This window comes from Sturnira hondurensis, unplaced genomic scaffold (genome assembly GCF_014824575.4).
Source record: "Sturnira hondurensis isolate 20B ecotype Veracruz unplaced genomic scaffold, ASM1482457v3 Scaffold0020903, whole genome shotgun sequence".
In the NCBI taxonomy this organism is placed as follows: domain Eukaryota; kingdom Metazoa; phylum Chordata; class Mammalia; order Chiroptera; family Phyllostomidae; genus Sturnira; species Sturnira hondurensis.
The window spans coordinates 920,071-943,458 of record NW_028093534.1 but is presented as its reverse complement, the minus strand read 5'-3'; the positions used below and the strand labels follow the sequence as shown (position 1 = coordinate 943,458).

General features: G+C 53.6%; 1 protein-coding gene across 3 annotated transcripts in view; it reads right to left on the bottom strand.

Moving 5' to 3' along the window:
* Nucleotides 1–921: 921 nt before the first annotated feature.
* The window catches only part of GALNT6 (polypeptide N-acetylgalactosaminyltransferase 6), a 30,416-nt gene continuing 7,949 nt past the window's right edge, over nt 922–23,388 (bottom strand). For all 3 annotated transcript variants that reach the window (XM_037030898.1, XM_037030899.1, XM_037030900.1), the window contains 10 exons: nt 20,740–21,332; nt 19,061–19,233; nt 12,551–12,700; nt 11,258–11,492; nt 7,597–7,714; nt 6,072–6,272; nt 5,395–5,526; nt 4,723–4,824; nt 3,521–3,673; nt 922–2,557 (listed from right to left, as the gene is read on the bottom strand). In XM_037030898.1, the coding sequence (XP_036886793.1) occupies nt 2,444–2,557; nt 3,521–3,673; nt 4,723–4,824; nt 5,395–5,526; nt 6,072–6,272; nt 7,597–7,714; nt 11,258–11,492; nt 12,551–12,700; nt 19,061–19,233; nt 20,740–21,230 (1,869 nt within the window). In that variant the 5' untranslated portion in view covers nt 21,231–21,332 and the 3' untranslated portion in view covers nt 922–2,443. The remainder of the gene's footprint in view (nt 2,558–3,520; nt 3,674–4,722; nt 4,825–5,394; nt 5,527–6,071; nt 6,273–7,596; nt 7,715–11,257; nt 11,493–12,550; nt 12,701–19,060; nt 19,234–20,739; nt 21,333–23,388) is intronic.

The window sequence follows — 23,388 nt, the reverse complement described above, 5'->3', positions numbered from 1 at the left end:
CAGACTGTGTGAGAGATACTGGGATAAATCGCAAATACCTCCTGGCAAATGGTTGGATGTTTAATAAAACCAAGAGTAGGGCTGGGATTAGAGTTAGGAATGGTGGCTCCTTATGGCTCAGCTGACTTACCGGCATGACATTCAATGTCATGACATTCATGACATTCATTTTTGATGGGGTCCCGCACCCCTGTTGTATAGGGCTGACTTACCCAGCAGGCACAGTGCCCAGGGCCCACGATATGTTTAGGGGCCCACAAAAATGTTTTAGTTCCTTTTAAAATCAGAAGAAATACGACGAATACCATCAGTCTGGATTATAGTCATCTTTATACCAATGCAATTATAAACATAATTTAAAATATATTTTATGAAGGTACAGGTGCCCCTGAAGGTCACACCGTGGTCTCCATCTTCCAGCTGCTGCACCCACTGCTCCCTCGCCCTGGTGTCCTCTTGGGTCCCCAGAGCCACTTGTGCCTTTGTCCTTCTGTGACCCTTCTCATGCTAGGTCGTTTCTTGTCTGAGGTCTTTGCTTATTGATTTCTTCTCACCCGAGGACTCATCCTTTGAGGTCTCAAGTCAAATGTCACCATCTTTGTAAGGCCTTCCCTGATTCCCCGAAGTGGAAAGAATTGTTCTAACTCAGCCAGCACATCTCCGAACACTCGGGATGTGCTTGAACCTCTGCCTTCCCAGCTGGAGTGTGCGTTCCACGGGAGAAGGGCCTCGTTCTACAACTCCTCAAGTCTATACAGCCTTGACACCCGGTGTAGAGGCTCGGCTGGGGGCCAGGGGACATCGGGAACAAGAGCCAGTGGCTGTGACGGGACTTTTCAGATGTGTGTTATTCTTCACCACCTGAATCAATTGGTTCTCCAAAAGGATCAGCTAAGGAACAAAGGGGGAAAAACAATCCAATGCCAATGTCATAAAACCTTTATTTCCTTGGGGAGCTCACGTCCAACTCTCTTCTCTTTCAGGAGAAGACCTTTCCCCTTTCCCACTCCAGGCCACATCCTGGGAGAGGCTAGGCCCTGCCTTCCCCCTCTGGGTGGGCTACTCCCAAAGTGTTTCCTCCACTGGCCTCTTCAGGGAACTTAGGAAACTTGCAGTAATGAGTTGCTGGGAAGGAGAGGCAGCTATGGTCCCATGGTGCCCTCACGTGGCGATGCCTGAGATAATAGCCTGCTACTGAAAGACCTGGAAGGACTTGTGTCTGGGCTTGTGGAGTCCAACTTGCTGGGAAAGGAGCTGACAGGCATTGTTATGAGTGGTCCACGTGGGAACGTCATGTGAGTACAGCAGACAAGGCCAGTCACACAGTCACCTGTGAGTATACACTGTCCCTGATTCCTCAGACTTCCCAAGGCTCTTGTAGGCCTTATCTGGGCCCTCCCCCAGGGCTGCCAATGCCTTGCTGTGTGGCTTTGGGCAAATTACTTCACTTATTTGCCCTCGGTTTTATAGTAGGAAAGTGATAAGCCTGCGCTAAGATGACAGTTTTCAAAGTGTCTTAGAGAATTTCAGAAGTTCAGGGGCCGATGGGCACTGCCCCTATCCACCCTCGGTTTCACCCGGGGCTCCTTTGCCCTTTATCACATTAGACATGGGGCATCAAAAAAGGGTTCTGGGACTTAAACCTGAGGATCACTGGCTCCATGAGCGTCATGGTCTCCCTCCTGGCTACCTGGCTCCACTGTTCTAAGTTATGGAGACCAGCCAGCCAGACGTGACCAGAAGGGAGAGAAGCGAGAACGGGCAGGCTGATGGCTGATTGTTTAGTGTTCTTGTGTTGTGGTGGAAGGCGCCCTGGTTCAGTGTTCAAGCCTCAGTCTTGGCTGCAGCCATCCACGAGCTGTGAGACTACAGAGAAGCTCCTTCACCCCTCTCTGCCTCAGCTTCCCTATCTGTAAAGTGGGCATGCCGGTTCCTGTCCTGCCCTTCTCACAGAGTTATTGTCAGACGAAGTAAGATAAAAATTTCCTGTCAGGGCACTTTCCATAAACGGCTCTACAGACGTGGGGTACGATGAGCAAAGGAGACGCTCTTAGGCCCCCAACAGAGGCATCTCTGTTAGCGTACACCATGTCGCTGGATTCTGTGGGTGCACTACGTGACCAGGATGCAGGATGTAGCTGCAGGCGTCCTTTCTTGAATTCGGCATTGCTGCCTCGGGCCCTGCCCCGGGAGCTCTCTCTGCTTGGGGAGTCTCTGTATCCAGGACAGAAGGAAAGCTCCAGGCCCGGCATCAGCGTAAAGAACACGGGCCCCACGTTGCGGCCAGGAGTAGGAGGTCCTGCCTCGACGTCCAAAATTAGGTCTGGAGCTCCCTCTTTAAGGCCTACAGAGAAGCTGATGAGTGGGTTCCCAAATACCAGGGCCCCCAAAACCCTGTATCCTCAGAGGCTTGTGGGACCCCCCACAGGGGGTGATCTGCGGCCTAGATGAAGAGCCAGTGCTGGTGGGGGTCGCTGGGATCGCAGGAGGCCATGACGGGCTTTTTGTCCTTGGCCGTCAGGCAGGTACCAGATCCTGAATTCCTGATGAGGTGGTCCTAGAAGATGACACAGCAAACAGTCAGCCCGGCCTCGGCCCTGTAACGGTGCAACTAGATCAAGCCTGTAGTCACTCTGACGGGATGTGTTCCTGAGTTTTCACTGTGTCTGGTGCCTGCTGCCCACCCCCAGCTTCAGCCTGAATGGCTGGAATAGAGGAGGGACCTGGAACTGACTGAAAAATGCTCTCAGGGTTTGCCTCCTCCCCATGGCCGGTCTTAAAGACCCAGCCACTGCTGCCTACCTCCCCTTTCTGCCTCCTACTGTATCTACTCCTCCCTTCCCTGTAGCCCCAAGGTTAGGCTCCTCTTCCCCTGAGCCAGTGACTGGTGATTTGGGCAGAGGAGCATGTAGAGGTTCATGGGGTGGGGGCGCCTAGTTTGGGCTCAGCACGGTAGAAGCTACATTATAAATCCCAAGGCAGTGTGCTGTAATGGAAAGAATCTACACTTTCAAGTCTGACTTAGCCAGGTTTGAATCTCAGGCCTGCCATTTATTAGTTATGGGTCCTGATGGGTCTTGGGTCAGTCACAAACGTGCTGAGCTTCAGTTGGCTTAGCTGTAGACATGGGACGCTGCCTCTGAAGAGGGAAGAGCCTCTGAAATATTATAAACCAATGTGTGTGAGTACATAGCTTTGTGCCTGGCACGCACAGGCCAGGCAGGAGCCATGAGTGACTCTTCGTTTTTTGTCACTTAGGTTCAGTCTAAAAATATCTGAGCTACGACTCAGCTGGCCACAGACTGTAACCCCTAACCCTCTCTTTATGTCAGCCGGAACCGGCCATCACCAAACATTTCTTAAGCCCCAGGAACCCCGCCTGTGACCAAGCCCACACTCACCACGCTTTCTACATTGTGCTGATCCAGCCCCTGGTATCTCAGGCATAAGATGTAAAAAATGAGGAGGGGGACAGTGGCGACCTTAGGTTCTTGATGCTGAGCTTTTGGGGCTGACTTACCTGAGTCAATTCCCATGCCTCGTCCCTAGGGACTTGGCTGTTCATGCCAGTGAACTGACAGCTCCGAAGGCCCAGAGTGCCAGCGCTGGCGTGTAGACACAGCTGCTTTGCAATGTTGTGGCGAAGGTCCCTCTGGGTTGTGTACTCAAAGTACTAGAAGTCAAGGTGAGAGGAGGTCTGAGGGTCAGGCAGTGCTTGCCTGCCGTCCCCCAAAGCCGTCAGCCCCAAGATGTGAACCACGGAGTCTCCTGGGGGGGGGCAGCTGAGCAGGTGACAGGACATCAGTGGTTCACGTGTGACCTTTGGGGTTTTTTAGAGTGGTATCTGGATTATACTAGAATGCTAGTTACTTACTGTGTTTCATTGAGTTAAAATTTTAACTTAGCTTCATTTTCAGCATTGTGTGTGAAGTCACGTGTGTGATATGCTAGTTCTTTTTTTGCTAATGGATTATAAGGAAAAGGAAAAGGTTCACCAGGCACCACCTGAAATCATGGTGCAGGCTGGCGGTGCAGGGATTGCTTTAGAGTCACACACACAGACAGACAGACAGACACACACACACACACACACAGAGCTCTAGTTGCAGTTCAAGTGCTTCTTCCTTACCAAACGCTGGGCGTCAGGGTGGACTGAGAGACTGGGGTTGGGGAGGTTACTAGTTGCTCCTCAGGAAGAGCTGGGGCATTGTGGGGCCTGGGGCAGGTTTTCAGGATGCCAGCGGACTGAAATGTCCGGAGGAGGCTGTTTTGGGGTGGTCTTTGGGTGGTAGGGTGAGTGTCATTTCTGGGCAGAGGAGGCACTGAAGGTAGAAGTTGTGTGTAGGTGAGGGAAAGTGCTCAAAAGCTTACCACACTCCCTCTAACGTCACTTAGGGTATGACACCCTCCAGCAAGGGTGTTCACCCTCCCATTCTGATGACAGCTCTCCCCTCCACCCCAATCCAGCACCAGCACTGATGCCCAGTGCTCTCCGGGTGGCCCCGACCCAGAATTCACATCTTGTCTCTCGGTGTCACGCACTCTTCCTCAGACTGGGAGCTTTCTGGGGGCAGGGATGGCATCTCCTCTTCTCTCTGGATGTCCCCCACCCTCGGCCTCAGGAAAGGACCGTTTCCAGTGGAGAGAGGGGGCTCGTTAAGGGAGGAGATGCCAGAGACAGGCTTCTCTTGGGCCTGCCCCCCGGAGGGCTGGGCTCCGCACCTGGTTGCCGCCGAGGCCGTGGCAGGGGTACATGATGAGGGGCTTCCCGCCACGGTTGTTCTCACCCACGTCCAGGCACTGGTCGATGCCGAAGTTCTTTATCTGCAGAACAGTGAGCAGAGAGGGGAACCAGGAGAGCACAGTCGGGAGTTCTGCAGGTCATGGTATCAGGCCCAGGCTGGGATAAATTTCCAGGACTAGATTTCTCCCCCGATTCTTCTCCTCATTAACCCAGATGCCTGGAGTTAGTATCAAACAGATGCAGAGCCCAGAGGCTGGGCCAGGGCCGGCTGGGCAACCTCCCAGGCAGCCAGGTCCCTGGGAGAAGCCCTCAGCACGTGGGGATTTCCTAATGAGTGTGGGCTCTCAACGTGTGCTTCCCCAGACCACCAGCCCCAGACCTAGGAACTTATTAGAGAGGCAGGCCCAGGCTCCAGCCCAGTCCCCCCCGTGAAGCAGCAGCCTGGGGTGGAACACTCCCTCGAAGTGATTCTAGTGCAGGTGAGTGAGAACCACTGCTTCTGGGTTTTCACTGCCTCTGGAAGCCCCAGAGTCTTCCCTCTGGAGAGGGGAGTGTGGGGAGAGTAATTAAATTCTTGTTTGCCATCTCTGTGGGGTGAGTGGTCCTGAGCTTCTCCAGGGGACTCTGTGAGGAAGGTTCTCAAGACTCACGGCTCCATAGAAGGTGGGCTTCAAGTCAGGAACAAACATCTCTGGGTAGACATTGTGCAGGTACCAGGAAAAGTTGCGGCAGTGTAGTTGTTCCCTCAGCTGCAGTCGTTCAGAAATGTCACCGAAGGATTTCTGTCAACGAAGCCAGCCCCATAAAGGTCAGTTCCTCTAGCCTTGACCTTCTCGTCTGGGTGGCAGCAGTTGAGTTCCCGGGGTCACTGTTTCCCAGGATGGGTCTCAGGCTCATTCCTGCTCAGGACCTGTAGGAACCACTGACCCAGCCTCACATCTAACCCCAAACCCCATCTTGGCTTCCGGGACCCCCAGCCCTGGCCCCCTCACTCCCTCATCTCCCGTCACTTCCCAGATTCCTCCCAGCCCCAGTCTGAGCCTCTCAGAGTAAAGCCAGTCCTCCTGGAAGAGGTTCTTTCTCCGAACTTCTTGCCCTTCCCTCCTAAAGGATGGGTGGGGGGGGGGGGCGGCTCTCCCGGCAGGGACAACAGAGGCTCCTCCCCTCCTTCTCTAGCTTCCCTGGGCTCTAGCACATGGGTCTTGTCTTGTAAAGGGAAGACCGGGTGGTAGCAATGGGGGGGCCTGTGCCATTCAGCCCTGGACCAGGGTCTGGGATGCCGCACTTCTCTGCATCCAGACGCCTCCTGAGCACCATTTCCTCTCACCTCTTGGGCCATCTTTGCTGCCTGTATATTTCTCCGGTAGAAAATCTCCTTGTAGTTATCCATCCAGACCTCAGCCAGGCGCACTTGGTTGCGAGCAATGACATTGGTGCCCTTGGGAAAGGTGTGGGGGCTTTTGGTACGGAACACGTGGCCGACCACAGAGCAGGGGATGATCTCCAGCTGGCCCCCACACTGCCACACCTGCCAGAAGAGGAAACAGCATGGGTCGTCAGGGGGCTGGTTGCACTGATCTCCGCCCAGGTAGCTCTGCTCTGTTCGCAGAGCCCCAGACCTCAGGTCCAAGAACTCAGGGAAATGCTGCTTTCTCTCCTGCAAAAAGGGCCAGAGACCAGGCTTCTCCCTGGGCCATGATGGCGCTCTCCCGAGCTTTCGACTACTTCATTCTGATTTAACCAAACATAAATTTGCAGGGTCCACAGGGCTTCCAGGGCCCACGTTAGAGAAAAGACAGTTCGTCTAACTTTGTGTCTGTATACCTACTTTGAGCTCTGGTCACTTGGCTTTTTGGCCTGAAAATGTGATTTTATCAGCTCCCCCAGGTGTTCCTGGAAACTCAGCACCAGTGCATTAATCATTAATCAAGGACAGTCACCTGCCAGGTGGCCTGTGTGTCACCTGTAGCACATGAGCTTCCGGGAGAGAGACTGAAGAGAGGCGGGAGGCTCACGGCTGAGCCTCGAACCAGAGCCCTCGAGTTACGGTGACCGGCCACCTTTCCGTAAGAGCTTTCCCACCTGGGTCTTCTCTGCTCAGGGTTTCCTTTAGGAGCAATGTTGTTCATCTCCGTGCAGTAGCAACAGAAATGCATCGCCACAGTAACCGCAAGTATTAAAGATGTGCTCAGTGTGTCCCAGGCACTGTGAGAGGTGACTTCATAAACGAGCTCATTTACTTGCTGATTACCCCTCCACTGGTGTGGGAACCGGTGCGGATTTCACGAGGGGCAATCCTTCCTTCCTGACCTAACCCTGAGTTGCCTTACTGCTGGAGTCCCTCAGACTTCGGGGTGCACCAGAATCTGGGCCACCACTTTCTCCTCCAGCATGACCAGCTTTCTGAGCACAGGGTAGGGGGGCTCTAGAAACTACCAGGGCCCCTGTCCTCCGACCTGGAAAGGGGAACCTGATTCTTCTAGAAAAAGGGTAGTGACTGCTTACTCATCTGTCCCAGGGGCCTCTACCATTAAGCTCTTGATCCAGCTCTAATCCTGTCCCACAGACACCATGACAAATGTCACTGGCCCCCAGACGTCCGGTTTCTGTCACCACCACTATCCCTTCTCTCTGAGGAGTTCCGCCTGGTAACTTGTTTCACGCTGCCCAACCTGACCCCCAAAGCCCTCCTGCAGGGGACAAAGAGGGGAGCGGAGGGAAGGCGCAGTCACGGCAGGAAACAGCCACCTTGCCAGCTCAGTTCCAGACGTGACACCTCGGCTGCCCGAGAGGGTCTCAGGCTGTGCCCTGGAACGTTGCGGTTCCCCCCTCGAAGCCCTCTTCACTCTCACCCGGAAGGACATTTCCACGTTCTCCCCTCCCCAGATCTCCATCTGATTATCATAGGTACCGATGTGCTCAAAGTAGGACTTGGAGATGGAGAAGAGGCCACCAGCAAACGTCGGGGATCTGGAGAGACAGAGGGAGAAGCATGTGCGTCTTCTGGGGGAGGAGGCGTGGGAGCCTGGCGTGGAACGGCGTGGAACGGCGTGGACTCCCCGCTGATGCCCCCTAACCAGCCCCAGCCCCTTTCCCGGGATGTGCAGCCCTCTTCCACAAACCTGTCATTTAGCAAAAGTTCGCTGAGCTTTTATTATGCCTTTTGTACCTTCTGGGATCACATCCAGGAGAGTTGTAATTTTCATTACCCTCGCCTAAAAGGTACCCCATTCATTTGTTCAACCAAGGATGTATCAACTACCAGCCACCAGGGTCTGTGCTAGGCCTAGAGAGCGAAGAATGACAGAACCCCCTCTCTGGGAGCTCAGTCTCCTGGCAGAGGGTAAGGCTGTGTCGTTTGTTTGCCTTTTGGCAGCAAGGTTCCTAGGGCCTAGCAGACACTTGGTTTTTGGAAACTATGTGAAATCATTTTTGGAAATAGGATTCAAACCATGAACGAGTGAATATTATGAGCTGGACTGGTCCCATTTTCTTTCAGGGTTTCTGGCCCTTTGGGGGACCCTGAAAGCCATGGTTTTATTAAGAGTCCAGCCCCCCGTGCTTAACGCTGAATGAGCACTGGGGAAAATCTGCCAGCTGCTTTGAACAGAGGAAACGCTGGAAACAGACTAGGAAATGAGATGACGAAAGCCCATCTGGTACTAAAAGGGGCATTTGGAGGTTACAAAAAGGTTCTGGTTTTCGGGCAAAAGCAGGGAGGCACAGACCCACATGAAGATAAACTGGCAAAAACATCTCATTCCTAGAATTTGGATTCCGTGTTGCCTATGGGTGGGGGGCAGTGCTTGGGCTAAGGGCTGAGGTGTGGGTAGGGCTGGGGGAGCCCGGGGCCGTCTATCAGGTACTGAATCAGCAGCTGTGCCTGAGCAGGCTCGCTTGGATGGGGCTTTGCTGCCCCCTCTGTTGCTGCTGCTTGTAGTACAAACAGGCAGAAAGATACCATCTCTGTAAGCCCGGAACCCACTGTGGTGAGTTACACACAGCAGGGGCAGATCAGAGTCATTGGAATGATCTGTCAAAGTGACTACGCAGGAGCTCGGTCTTGTTGTTAACCTTGTGGCTGCCCTAGCGCCCTGAAATTGGCCCCTGCAGCTGCTTTCTGGAGGAAATTTCAGTTGGGAAACCCTCGTGCTCACGCAGGCCTGCTGTCCCTGGTTCTGACCCAGAGGTTCCAAACCAGGCCGAGGAAGGCCCAGGAAGGCTCAGAAAGTCCTGGGCCTCCAGATGAGCACTTCAGACCTAACCGACTTCTTCCTGAGGGTCTCCCCGACTTGAGCCTGCCCCTTGGCTTTGAGAGGTCTCTCTGACCCAGAAGCCACTGACAAATTGCCCTCCNTTTCTGGAGGAAATTTCAGTTGGGAAACCCTCGTGCTCACGCAGGCCTGCTGTCCCTGGTTCTGACCCAGAGGTTCCAAACCAGGCCGAGGAAGGCCCAGGAAGGCTCAGAAAGTCCTGGGCCTCCAGATGAGCACTTCAGACCTAACCGACTTCTTCCTGAGGGTCTCCCTGACTTGAGCCTGCCCCTTGGCTTCGAGAGGTCTCTCTGACCCAGAAGCCACTGACAAATTGCCCTCCGAGGACATAGGGAACCTCATTGCAGACCCACAACCAACAGGCAACACCCTGTATTTCCTAGCCTACTTCTTAGGATCCTCTGCATCCTTGGCCCCGCCTCTCAGCCTCCTTAGAGTTCAGAGTGGAGGAGGAAAGGGTGCTGCCTGCAGGCCTGCTGGGGGGGAGGTCCTGTGCACAGTGCTGAGGGCAAGCCGTGCGTGCCACCAGGGAGCAGATTCATTGCTCAAACACTGGGGCTTTATCTCCCAGCTGTATGGTCCTTGGACACTGGAATCCGGGATGTCGGTGATGGGTGGTGGCCAGGTGCCCTGTCCCCGATTGTGCCACTGTGTGCCTGGCCCCCAGCTTGGGCGAGGGGGGCTTTATTGCCATACACACCAAACAAAAGACATCTGTGAAACAGGGAGATGGCCAACAGTTCTCATTTCTTTTCTCCCTCCTGCCCTCTCATTTCCCCTCTCCCCTTTCTGCTGCTTCTCCTCCTTTTCATGGAGTCAACGCCGTGGGCTGTTCAGGCTTCCTGGGATTACTTCTGCAGCACCCACCTGAGACCTCTCCACTGGATGCTGAACAGCATTTTTTAGGATCTCGGCGTGGAAGGGGAAGAACTCCCAAGCTCTCTTCCTTTCAGGCCTTCCCTCTAATCTCTGCTCACTGTATCTCCTGCCTCTGCTTCCCTCCACCCCAGCTATATACTCATTCGACCCTGAGGTTTCCTGGCCAGTATGGGGAAAGAGAGGTGGATAATAACAGGTTACTCTAAAAGTGACTCCCCAACTCAGTGTGGCAGAGACACTTGTTAAAATAAACTTGTCGTCTCCAGCAGCACCGGCAGGCCATCGGACAGGGGAAGACAGGGTAGCTGACTGGGGGCGGTTAACCTCGGTGGGCATGCAACAATGAGGAAGCTGCCATACAGCCACCAGATAGCTTAAGGGTTGACAAACTACAACCCAGGGGCCAAATCTGGCCTGGCCTTATGGGAGGCTCTGGGGAGAAGAATGGCTTTTACATTTTTAAAGGATTGTTTAAAAGAAACATAAAGGGCCCTAGCTAGTGTGGCTCAGTGGATTGAGTGCCAGCCTATGAATCAAAGAGTCACTGGTTCGATTCCCAGTCAGGGCACATGTTCCCAGTCAGGGCACATGCCTGGTTGCAGGCTGGGTACCCACTAGGGGGCATGCGAGAGGCAACCACATGTTTCTCTTTCCCTCTCCTTCTCCTCCTTCCTCATCTCTAAAAATAAATAAAATCTTAAAAAAAAACAACCCCAAAACACAAACAAGGGCTATTTCGCAACAGACTGTATGTAGCTGGCAAAGCTGAAATATTTACTATTTGGCCCTTTACCAGAAATGTTTAGGACAAGTGCAACAAGCTGCAAACTACAGAACACTTGTCTATTCTTTTAATGTTTTCAGTCTTTTCCAGGAGAGTGACTGGGGGCACCTGCCACCCCCTCTTACTACAATGGCTACCTGAGGATGGCCACTCCCCACTACGTCTCAGCACCTCTGCAAGCACCAGTCACGGCCTTCTGCGTGTAGGGAAGAAGAGATGGCATGAAGCGTGTAAAGCCCTTAGTCCAGTGCCTGGCACACAGTGGGTGGCAGATAAAAGCAAGCAGTCTGGTGCCATGGTTAGGAGCAGAGGTGTGGGGTCAGACAGGCCAGCCCGGGTGCCCCTGCTCCATCCTCTGTTAGCTTCGTGATCTGAGGCCAGCTGTTTGTCACTAGGAACCTCAATGTTCTCACCTGTAAAACAGGCTAACCATAGGGGATGGAGAGTAAATAGCATATGTCAAGTGCTTGACAGAGCACCTAACAAACATTGACCTGAGATGGCCCAGGTCCCCAGAACAGGTGGGCCTGAGACCATGGAGGCCAGGTCAGGGGCTCACGGGGCCGTGGTCCTTACTTGATTGGGTCGGTCTCATCCTTGCGCCTCTGCCTTTCATGTGCAGGCAGAGTCTCCCAGCCGAAGGTCAGGCTCCAGTCAAAGTTGCCCCGGCTATGGACTCTGCCCTTCTGGACGGGCTTGGAGAACTCGAAAGTATTAAGGTCGATGGTGACAATGTCTGGGCTCACCACCGCTGTCTCGTCCTCAGTGATGCGAGCTAGGAGGGGCTCCAGCCAGCCATGGAAGCACTCGCCTGCAGGCCAGACCGGGGGGACAGCTGTCAGGGCTCTGATGACAGATGAGCCCATGCCCCAGGCCAGTGGGGAGATCCAGGAGGATAAGAGAACTCTCCATTCATTTCCTAGCTGTAGCGGAGGTAAACACAGGCAGGCTCCACAGCTATACAGATCAGAGAGAGATCTCCTGAGAACCTCCTCCCTTCCCCTGCCCCATCTAGAGATGCAGGCAGCTTTGGAGGGGAGAACAGGGGTCTCAGAGGAGCAACACAGTCCATTCAAATGATCCAGAAGCACAGGGAAGGCCCTGGGTGGGAATTTTCGGGTCCCCAGCCCCTCCACTGAATCAGCCCTCCCTGCCCGAGCAGTGCCAATGCGGTGTCCTCTGGCCAGGGAAGATCTACCCCTCAAGCTCCAGCTCCAGTTGTAGATTAACAACCCCTTTCACTAGCTTGCCCTTTGAGATTTTCAGTGACACACACGCGACTTAATTTGGCCCTCAGAGTAATAATTCTGTTGGTGAGTAAGGCTGGTATCCTCTCCATCTGACAAATGAGGAAACTGAGGCTTTGCTAGTGGCAGAGCCAGAACGGAAACCTGGGTCTTCGGACTCCCATGTCCCTGGCTTTCCCCCACACGCATCCCTACTCTTAGGGGAGTTACTTTTCCCTGACAATGGTGGGAGGTTTTGTTTGTTTGGGGGAAGAGGGAGGCCTTCCCTGGCCAGGTGGCCCCACAGGAAGAGCCCCACACAGATCAGTTCCGGTGGTAACTGGAGGCCTCTCTGGGGGCTGAGCTCAGGGCAAGGTGCAGATCTGGGGGGACAGGGAAGTCTGGGGCTCCAGAGCTCACTCCCTGCAATTGTGGGGTGACCACCTGTTTCAGGGTTGTGTGTGTCTGATAAGACGTCCTTGGGATTGGAGTGAGAAACGGTTAGGAAAAGCTGGGGCGAGTCCCAAGCTGCCTTCACTCCTGGAACAGAGCAGGAAGGGGCCTCGGCCACAGCTCTCCGTCCTGCCAGGGCGTGGGGCAGGGAGGGGGCCTGGAGCACACCCAGGCCAGCACTCTCACTCACAGTGGGCGTCCAGGAAGGTGAGCACCTCAGCCTGCGCCACGCTGGCTCCCAGCAGGCGGGCTGTGATCAGCCCCTTCCGCTTCTCCTGCCGCACAACCCTCACGATCTGCAGCTGCTTCACGTACTGCTCCAGTTGCTCCTTTAAATGCTCTGGAAGGGACAGTGTCATTGTAGTCAGCTCACCACTTTGTTGCAAACCTAATCCCCCGCGGGCACCAAGCCCTGGCGCTCTCAGGCCTCTAGCAGGCCTGAGTTTTTAATCCTCCCACACCAACCCGCACGTCCGCACGGAGCTGTTCTGTGGAAGCAGAGGGTGGGGGATGGGGTGGAAGGAGGAAGTCCTGTGTGGGGTCAAGCCCACCGTCCCAGGATGCTGGCTCTGCAGTGTCCATCCTATGCCTGTTTACCCACTGGGCACCTTCTGTAATGTCCGCGACAGGATCTCAGGGTTGTGTTTCTTTGATCTAAAACCAAGCATGAACTTCCGAGAAAGGTGCCTCTCTCGGTCTCCGCGCCCTTTCAGCCACCGTCTTTCAGAGCCGAGACCCGGGCCTCCTCCCCTTTCCGCACCCGGTCTGTCCTTAGTGTCTGGTTCCCTACCTCCCCGGTTCCTCTAGGTAAGTTTGCCAGGTAGGGCACACACTTGTTGATGTCTTATTTCCTGGATCAGCGAGCGGCAAGCAGACTTATTCTAATCTTCTTTATGACCTCCTCTGCATGTACAATTTTTTGAGAAACAAAAAGATGCCAAGCAGCTTTTGAATTAAATTAAGAACATGTACCAAGTGCCTGCCACCGGCCAGGCAGTGGTGAGCCCAGCCACCCAGGGGACAGTGACCTGCCAGAGGTAGTGCAGGACTTAGAGAGCCTGCAGGGGGGAAGCCAACCTGAATCTGGGGGTGCAGAAGGCTTCTTGAAGGGAGGGGCGTCTCTGCTGAGCTCTCAGTCCCTCTGAGTCGGGGCTACCTTGCAGCCCTGTTATCCGGTCCGAAACCCTCAGGGCACTACAGATGCTACATTCCAAAGCGGTCCATCCTGAAACATTCTCCGAATCTCACTTATGTTTTATTAACTGCTATTCGGGTTTATCCATGTCACTGTTCTGTCCCTAACTGTGCAGAATGGAGTTGCCTGTGGTGTCAGAAGTGGAGGTGGAGAGCAGGTGTGACATTTGATTGTGTCCTTTCTCTTTCGAGCTGTGGATTGGCCTTGCTCAGACTTGGCTCCGAACACAGTGCTGTACAAACTGGGGGGCCCGGAATGAATTTGGGGTGGGGTGATCTCTCTCTCTCTCACACACACACACATGCTATGCCCAAATATTGATACTTGAGCACCTACTATGTGCTCAGTCATTGAACTAGGTGCTTTCATGTTGACTTTCTTATTTAATATTCTCTATGAAAATTAAAACACTGAAATAGGGGATATTGTCCCCAAGGTTTATGTATTAAAATTAGCCTCATTTGGCAGCCTCAGCCCAGCACTCGCGTAGTATACACCTGCTTACGCACTGCCCAGGTGCCAGATTTGACCCTGGGCAGGGAGGGGCCTGGTCTGGGTCCCTCCTCCAAGGAGCTCCAAGACTCAATGGTACCCCCCAAGTGCTGGCTCTAACAGAAAGAAGGGAGGAGCCCAAACCAGGAGCCTCATCTTCTCAGCGTGGCTGATGTTTCCCCAGGGAACTTGCTTAACTGGGCTCACAGGAAGTTCATGGTGATGGAGACAACTCGGGGACAAAACATCACAGGAAGTGGGTTTTGTGGTAAGAGGCTGCAAAGCACTAAGCTGTGAACCTCAGGGGGCCTGAGCAAGGCCTTTCTCCCACCCCTTCCTCCAGGATCAGAGCTGAGCTTGGAGACACAGGGAACCCATCTGTACTCTCTTACGTCCCCTAGACACTAGCCTTCTCATCTAAGTTTAATGTCCCACCACGCCAGCCCAGCTTCATCCCCCAGGACCGGTGTCTGTAAGAGTCCTGTGACCTCTGACACACACCCCTTAAACTCAGTCTCATCAGCATGCAGACGGCCCTTGCAGGCCCTGCCTTCTTTACTCGGATGTCTGACAGAACCACAAACCAAACACGCCCGAAGTGGAGCTCCAGATTTCCTCCCACACTGCACCCCAGGCCGCCCCATGTCAGTGCACCATACCCACACCCCTCTGGCTGCTCTAACGGAGGAGTCGTGCTGGAGTCTCCCCTTTTCTCATCCTTGGTGGTCAGTCCATCAGCAAGTACTGCCAGTTTTCTCTCTCGGTCCCCCTGTCACCCAGCAATGATGCCTCCACTGGTCTCCTGGCCTTTACGCCGCTTCCCAACCTGTTCTTGGCATAGTGGCAGAGGTGTCTCGTGAAACTATCAGGACCTGGCCAGGTAGTTCAGTTGGCTAGAGCGCCATCCCCACAGCACTGAGGTGGCCGGTTTGCTCTCCAGTCAAGGCGCATACAAGAAGCAACCAACGAATGCCTCAAATGGTGGAGCAGCAAATCAGTGTCTCTCTCTCTCTCAAATCAGTACGTTAAAAAAATAAGTAAATCGGATCACGTCACCACAGTGGTTTAAAGTTGCCCTTGCCCTGACTGGTGTGGCTCAGTGGGTTGGGTGTCGTCCCACAAACCGAAAGATCGATTCCAATCAGGGCACATGCCCGGGTCTCGGGCCAGGCCCCCAGGTTAGGGGCCTGCAGGAGGAACCAGTAGGTGTTTCTCTCACACACTGATGTTTCTTCCCCCCTCTTTCTCCCGTCCTCTCCCTTTCTCTCAAAAGAAATGAATAACATCTTAAAGTTGCACTTAAAAACAAATCCATAAAAAAAATCCACACGGCATTGTGGTTCCTCAACAAATTAAACATAGCTGAATATTTGTGACTTCAACATAATAAAACCAATTATTTTAAAGGAAAAAAGATATTAAACATAGAATTACCACATGGTCCAGCAATTCCACTTCTGGTTATGTACCCCCCAAAAAGGTGAAAGCATGAACTCAAATATTTGCACGCTGATGCTGACGGCATTACTCACAACAGCCGACATGTAGAAACAGTCCCCGGGACGGTGGGTACAGGTGAATGGATAAACAAATCCAGTTTATACAAACAGTTAAACATTCAAAGTGCCCCCCAAATGTCTCCTCTTCTGGGTTGCACGCAGTGCCTTCCCTTACGCCTGGCGGCCCCTTCTCTCCTTTCCTTTGCCTGCCGACCCCCTACCTTTGCCTCCTGCGGAGGCCCTTCCTGGCCCAGCCCGCCTCCTCACTCCTCCTCTCACCCTAAGGAACTTACTCACTGGGGTCCTGCTCCCTTCTCAGCTCTGCGGGTCCTGGGCATGTGTCTGATTTCCTCCCATCCATCTAGCAAATTCCCACAGGAGGGAAGACTAGGCTCCGTCTCCCCCAGGGGCAGGGCAGGGCTTTGGATATGGATGTGCCCTTTTGGGAGCACAACAGATTGACAGGGGCCCATTTTCAGAAGCCTGTGGAGTGCACCCGACCAAGAGTAGACCTGGCCACACAGGAGTGAAATCTGTGCCCAGCGTTCAGACTCTGAGGTAGGTAAGAAAAAGCTCCCCAGCCTGCCACTGGGCCTCCCCCACCCCAGCCCCAGGTGTCCGCACACCCGTGGTCTCAGAGCACTGCCAAGCACCGGCTAGGAGGGCAGAGAGCACGGGCGTTGCATTTCAGCAGAGACACAGCTCTGCTCTGTGTGTGTAATCAGAGCCAGTTAATCTGATCCAATGGTCAAATGTGTGGAAAATTTTACCCTGCTGCGGACTGCAGAGACCTCTGACCATGGATCTGAGTTTTGCCCTCTTCCCCACGGAACTGGACGTTGCTGAAAGTATCTCGAGTGTCCGAAAGCCCTCCCAGTGGTAGTGTTTATCCTAGGACCCACCAACTCCTTGGAATCGTGGTGCAGAAATGTAGATGTGTGTGCACCTTGTGGTAGCAATTCTGCACTGTTCTCGGGAGACGGGCAGAGCTTTGAACAGATTCTCAAAGGAGGCCAGGACCCAGAAAACTAAGAATGATGCATGTAGGATTTTCAGGCAGGTGAGTCCAAGGTGAGTCCAAAGATGCTGACATCGGCCTTAAGAGAGAGCCCAGGAGATAACCAGAGAGGAGGCCTGCTGGGGGCAGGTGCTCTGGAGGGGATCGAGGGGCTGCTGCAAAGCCCACCCTTCTAGGCGCTGGCTGTTTTCCCCTCAGATGCTGCCCATGCCAGCCTGGCATTACGTCATTTGTCCAGTCCGGTCAGAGGAGTTGCCCAACTGGGCATTGTACCTTATGGGCTCAAAAAATTCTGAGGGACAAGCAGAAACAGTTTGGACACAGGCACGTCCAACCTTTTGGCATTTCTGCACCACACTGGAAAAAGAAGAGTTGTCTTGGGCCACACGTTAAATACACCGTGACACGTAACCACAAAAAGAAATCTCCATAATGTTTTAAGTAAATTTACGATCTTGTGTTGGGCCACATTCACAGCCATCCTGGGCTGCACACAGCCTGTGGGCCGCAGGTTGGACACCCCTCGATAGAACTTTTGCCCCACGGGATTCAAGCGGAGAAGAATCTGAGGGATGGGAAGCACAGGTTGGGGGGAGACGGGTGACCAGAGAGCCCAGTTTGAGAGGAAGGGCAGCCGATACACTTGCGCCCCATTCCAAACAACCATTCCCTTGCTACTAAGGCACCACTCTGAAGCCCCGCCCACCTCTGCTAAGCTCTTTGTCCTTCCATTTCGGGAAGCCTAATCTCACACTCCTAGTCCACCAGACGCTCTGGGCTCTGTCACTAAATTTGTGACGCCCATTTGCCTCTGCTTTATAAGTGCCGCTGGTGTCTGCCCTCCCCGGGGACAGGTGAACTCACCACCGAAATGGACTGGGCCGTGCTCACACTCAGCTCCTTCCACTGCCTCACCCAGTCTTACTCCACTTAGCGGGCTCCTGATCTACAAGGCAGGAGGGAGCCTGGGGGAAGGTCAGGAGCAGCGGCAGCTCTACAGGAGTGGCCTGGACGCACACTGGGAAGTGCGGTGTCGGTCTGCGTCGCTGTGGGAACATGGTTCACGGCCGGGAGGCCAACCTGGGAGAGCCCTAGACACCACGTGCCACCCAGGAGGAGGGCTCACCTCCCGGAGACTCCCGGGCTAATGACGATGCATCAGTCCCGCAGCCCCTTTCCTGGTTCTGGCCTCATCATCCCACTCTCAGGGGACCATAGGAACCTCCAGCCCAGACTCGAGTACCCGCCCATCTTCCTGACAATTACCCTCCCCCCAAACTGCCATCCCTCTGAGACGACGTCACTCTCCACCTGAAATATCTTCAATGACTGCTAATTTTTTTCTAAATAAATACTTTCAGCACGACACAAGTTTCAATTCAGCATCTTTTTTAGTGTCACTTTCTAAAACAAACCTAAGCTTCAGCCACATCGCCCCTCTCAATCGTTCACAAATGCACATGTCTCCAGGACGGTCTCCAGACCGTCTGTGCAATGGTCTCTTCTGGGAATGCCCGTCAGCGCTGCTTCTCTCCCCAGACACTGGCGCTTTCAGGCCCAGCTGCAATCTGTCTCCCATTGTGGGCCGCCCGAGCCGAGCGCATAGAAATAACGTCTCCTGGCTACGCGCTGCTCCCATGCAAAGGCTAAACTGAAGCTGATGCATACGGAGTTCGACTCCATGCTAAGTACTCGGTGTCCCATGAATTATTTATCACCTGTCTCTGATCCCTGGTTCACCACGGGACGGAGTCAACTGCCTTCATTTCCAGGAGAGGAAACTGAGGCTCAGAGAGGCTAAGTATCTGGCCCCAGGTCGCAGAGTTAAGAGGCAGAATTGGGACTCGAATTCCCAGGTGCTGGCCTCCCAAGTCCACGCCCTTTCCTGTCTGTTGGGCTTGCATTATGGGCCACACTGATGTGGCTGGTATGGCGAGGAGCCACCTGCTCGGTGGGGGTCGTTAGCTTTTTCAGGGCAAGCTCTGCCTCATTTGTTACTCATCGTGGTAGCCTCCATGCCTACGTCGTTGCCAGCCACAGAATACTCCAGATGTTTGTGAAATTGTTTTAAAGGGTGTTTGGTGAGCAGTTACCTATCACCAGCTCTAACAAGGAGCACGTCGGAGGTGGAATCTCGCAGGGGCAGAGGGGCCGTGTGGTGGGGAGGAGGCAGCGGAAAGGCCCATCCCCAGGCTCTGCCCTGACCTCCCCCAGCGATTCCTCAAAGGGAGTCTTAGAAGCACCAACTCCCAAGCTCTTGGAGCTCTGTGGGTGTAGTGGGAATGAAGCCCAGGCTCTAGCAATATGGCCTCCCTGCCGCCTGTCCCCTACCTTCTTGCTCCTCACCCGCCTTCTCCTTGGTCCTGGCCTTTATGATGAGCTGTGGTGCCAGGCAGCAGACAGGGAAGGTGCCTGCTCCCTTGAGAGACCATGCCCTCCCTCCCAGAATAGCAGGTGGCACACCAGCCCCCGCCTCAGGGCCACCCCTAGCCTCACCCTCAGTGCTGGCGTCATCCACCAGGATGATCTCCCTCAGCAGGATGGCAGGGCTGGTGTGCAGGACGCTGTACACCGTCCGCAGCAGCGTGGACCAGGCCTCGTTGTGAAACACAATGATGACGCTGGTGGTGGGCAGTGGCGGGCAGCGCCGAAACTTCTGGTCGACACACCTGGAAGGACGAAAGTGTAGATGCAGCTCTCCCAGTCCCTCAGAGTTGGGGGGTTGGGCGTGTGTGTGCACGACACCCATAACCACCTGCTGCTCCCTGTTCCCAGCTCAGCCTGTATTCGCCACCCACTCTGAGCCTCGGCACGGGTGCCAGCCAACCCACTCCAAAACCCGGTTCCACAGAGCTGACTTGGCACCCGGTGGGGACACGGAGGGCTCCTCCTGTGCCCCCTCTGGCTTCTCCGACCTGCTGCAGGAGTTCCCAAGGCTGACTGTCTTCCTCAGTGCGACATGTAGTGCGTAAAGCGTCATCCCATCCTGAGGCCCCAGAGGGGAAGTAATAAAAGGCAAATCTGACATCTGAGAAAAGTGACTGCAATTTTCATGTTCTCGTTACACTTGACAGTTCTCCTCTAATGCGTTTCCTCATTAGTCCCTGTGATTGGACACCGCTGTCACAATCAGTTTCCTGTGACCGTCTCTCTCCCCTTGCCCACTTCAAACCCTCCAGCGCCTGGCCATGCTGCTGCCCTCCTGACACTCCGGCTCTGGGGGATTGTGGACACGCTCGGATCCTGGACCTCAAAGGAACACGTGGCCTAACTCCCGTTCTCACCCCGCCTGCTGGTCGGAAAGATTTCCTGAGGAGCCACCTCTGGCCACCTGAACAGCCCTGAACCCTTCCCTGATGAGGCGCTCGTGACAATTCCAAGTGGCGCCAACTTCTAGGACTGTAATACTTGGCCAAGTTCTGAGGACCCCAGAACCCTAAAGGATCATGAATTTAGGGATGGGAGCTGCCATGTGATGACACACTGGAAAGGGTATAATTCTTGTGTCAGGGAAGACAAGTCTGAGCAAGACAGACACAGAATTTTTGACTTGAGGACAGTGTGGTCACAGCCACGACCACGTGGGAGTGAGGCGGCTTGCAGCTCGGAGGTCTCAGCGCTGGCTCGGTACCAGGACTGAGCATGCACACAGCTTCCAGTCAAGGCTGGAACCAAGTCCCGGGCCTGTGCGCCTTCGCTGGAGGGCGAACGTCAGGAGGTGTGGGCATGGTCCCGACCACTCGGGCTGCTGTCGGGAAACGCCCCCTCCCCAACAGCTCGGCAGCAGAGCCCCACGTTCTGGGGCAGGCCCCAGCAGAGGGCAAGGCCACCGAATCTGTGGCCTGGAATCAGTCCCTCTCAGTCACCCCTCTGCCAGGGCCCAGTCCCCGGCCCCAAGCTCCCCTTTCTGTACCCTGTCACCTTCATGAGTGTGTTTTCCTCTCACAGGTTTCCCTGCCCCTCTGGCCTGACCAAATTAGTCTTGAACCCCAAACCCTGGGACAAGGACAACTGGTCAGGAGAAGGAGTGAGGGTGTGGAGGAAGTCCTGGCCTATATATAAAAACCCCTATCAGTTCTTTACTTGGTACTTGGCCCACAACCACGGCCACGGCCACACCAGCCACAATTTCAGCAGAGCCCGGGCCTCACCCCACACCTCTGGGTGCTACTTACTCAGGGGGTCGAGTGTCGGGCCCCAAGGCCCTCTGCAGGGAGATCCGGTCACTGGCGAAGGCATTGAAGCAGTGCTTCTTATAGCCTTCTTCCTTTTCCCGGGTCTCCAGTGGGGTCCACTGGTCCTTCTGAAATGCTTTCCCGTCCGCCCCAGGGCTTTTGGGGTCCTGTGGCGGTCGTTCCCAGAAGGGCTTCAGTTCAGCTGGGGTATAGAACCCAGGGAGGCAGGATGTGTTTGTGGAGACCAGTGCCTTCTGGGGCTCTGGAGCCCTGATCTGGAGCTTGGGCATCGAATCCTTGAGGTTGTTCATGGCTCCCAGCATGAGGTCCAGGACGTGGTCCTTCTGGCTCACCAGGGACTTCAGCCACGGCTTCTCTGTGGCCTGCTCCCTGTTGCTTACATCCCTCTGCAGGATGAAGAGGAAGAGCACGAAGGCGCTGCCCACCATGGCCAGGCGCAGGGGCATGTGGCGTCTGCGGAAGAGTCTCATCCTCTGGGACCAGCGGGGACCCGGGCTGAGTCAGCTCTAGCGCTGGGCCCGGCCCTGGAAACAGTTTGACGTGTCGTGGTGGCCACGCCTTGGGGCCTACGCCTGAGAAGGGAGGAGATGAGGGAGACAAATAAGCCAAGATAGGGGTAGAGAGGGAGTCAGGGGGGTTGAGGTTCAAGAGCAGGCTCAGTTCCTGAATAGTAACATCACCTTATCCAGTCACTTAACTCTCTTGCACCTAAATTTCCTCCATCCATAAAATGAGGAGACTGGAATCAGTGTTTCTTTCCTGCCCTAAGATTCTGACAATAATGGATATAGAAGAATCAGAACCCTGAAATTCTAAATGCAGAGATGAACGGACATAACCACTTTAGGAAACAATTTGACAATTCCACTCCTAGTTTGATATTCCAGACAGACCCCGGTGCACATGAGCCGGGAGGCATGCACTGGAAAGTTTCTAGGCACACTGACTAAAATGGCAAAGACAGCAACCATCCAAATGTCCATCAGCAGTAGAATGAATAAATAGTTTGTAAAATATATCCACATTTTGGAGTACGCGACAGCATGACAAAGACTGAACCACTTCTACATGCAACATCCCAGATGTTATGTTGGGTAAAAAAAGCAAGTGGCAGAAGATACATACGGTATGGTTCCATTTATAGAAATCTGTAAAATTTAAAACTAAACTATATTGTTTACGAAAACAAAAATGAATACAAAATATTGTTCATGAATACAAAAATAAATATGTGGTAAAGCTATAAAAAAAAAAACAAACTAAAGAGGCCTGGCTGGTGTGGCTCAGTGGATTGAGTGCCAGCCTGCAAACCAAAGGGTTGCTGGTTGGATTCCCAATCAGGGCACATGCCTGGGTTGTGAGCAGGGTCCCCAGCAGGGGGCGCTTGAGAGGCAACCACACATCGATGTTTCTCTCCCTCTCTTTCTCCCTCCCTTCCTCTCTCTAAAAATAAATAAACAAAACAAAAAAGAAAGAAAACTAGAGGAACAGTGAAACCAGAGTTTCTGAGGAGGGAGGAAACTTATGGGAATAAAGGCACACCAAACTTCAAAGTAAAGTGCTTTTTCTTAAAGTGGGAGGTGGCCGCTACTGGCACTGTTATTCCTTATAGCCTAAACATATTTTATAAATATTCTTCTGCATCTACGCATATTTAATAAGACATGGATATCTCGATTCTATGACAACACCTTCCAGGCAGGACTGAGCTTCAGTGTTTGCGACACATCGTCCCACGGCTCAGAGGACGCTTGTGAGATTTTCTGTGGAGAGCTCTGGAACACGAGGTTCCCTCGTTAAGTACCAGATGCTCATGGCAGCAGACATGCACACAAATCCCAGTTCTGCCCCTTCTAGTAATAATAGCGCCTGCCTCCTAGGGTTGTTACGAGGGTTAGTAAGTTCAATGAAACAGATGTGGAAAAAGCTTAGTTGTCCCTGCTCACAGTAGATTCTGAAAAAGTGTTAGTTTTTTTCATCAGTGGCTATGTGACCCTTGGGCAAATTACTTCATCTCTCTAAGCCTCAATTTCCTCATCCGTAAAGTGGGGATAACTAGTACCTAACTCACAGGGCATGGTGAGGATTGAATTAGAGCTAATGTACATAAAACCCTCGGCAGAGTGCCTGGCACACACTAATCCCTCAGTAAATGGTACCCATTTCTATCCTTATAATTAATAAATCCCTGCTCAGCTTTCCAGCAATTTTCCTCAAGCACCTGGTCCTTGGCCAAAGCCACACTCATTCCCCTGTGGCATGTCTTGCTTAAAAGTAACTTCATTTGAGCTATTTAATTATGTTGCTTAAACACGAAAGCTCCTGCCCGCAGAGAAGCCTGCCGTCTGGAGCCACTTGGCTCTGGGGAACATGATCTCAAGGGGGAGCATGAGTCACTCTGGGTGGGGGAGACAGGTGGTTTTCTTTTACAACATCAGACTCAGGCGCAGCATCAAAAATCAAATAAAATGAAATCTCTCTGAGCATCTATTTTGTGTTAGATGTTGCCTAGGAGACAGGAGAGGAGATTGTTCACTCTGCCAGTGTTGGGAGAGCACCTGCTATGTGCCAGGTACTCTGCCGGACTGGGGAGACACGGAGGTGAGCAGGCCCAACCTTCAAGAAGCA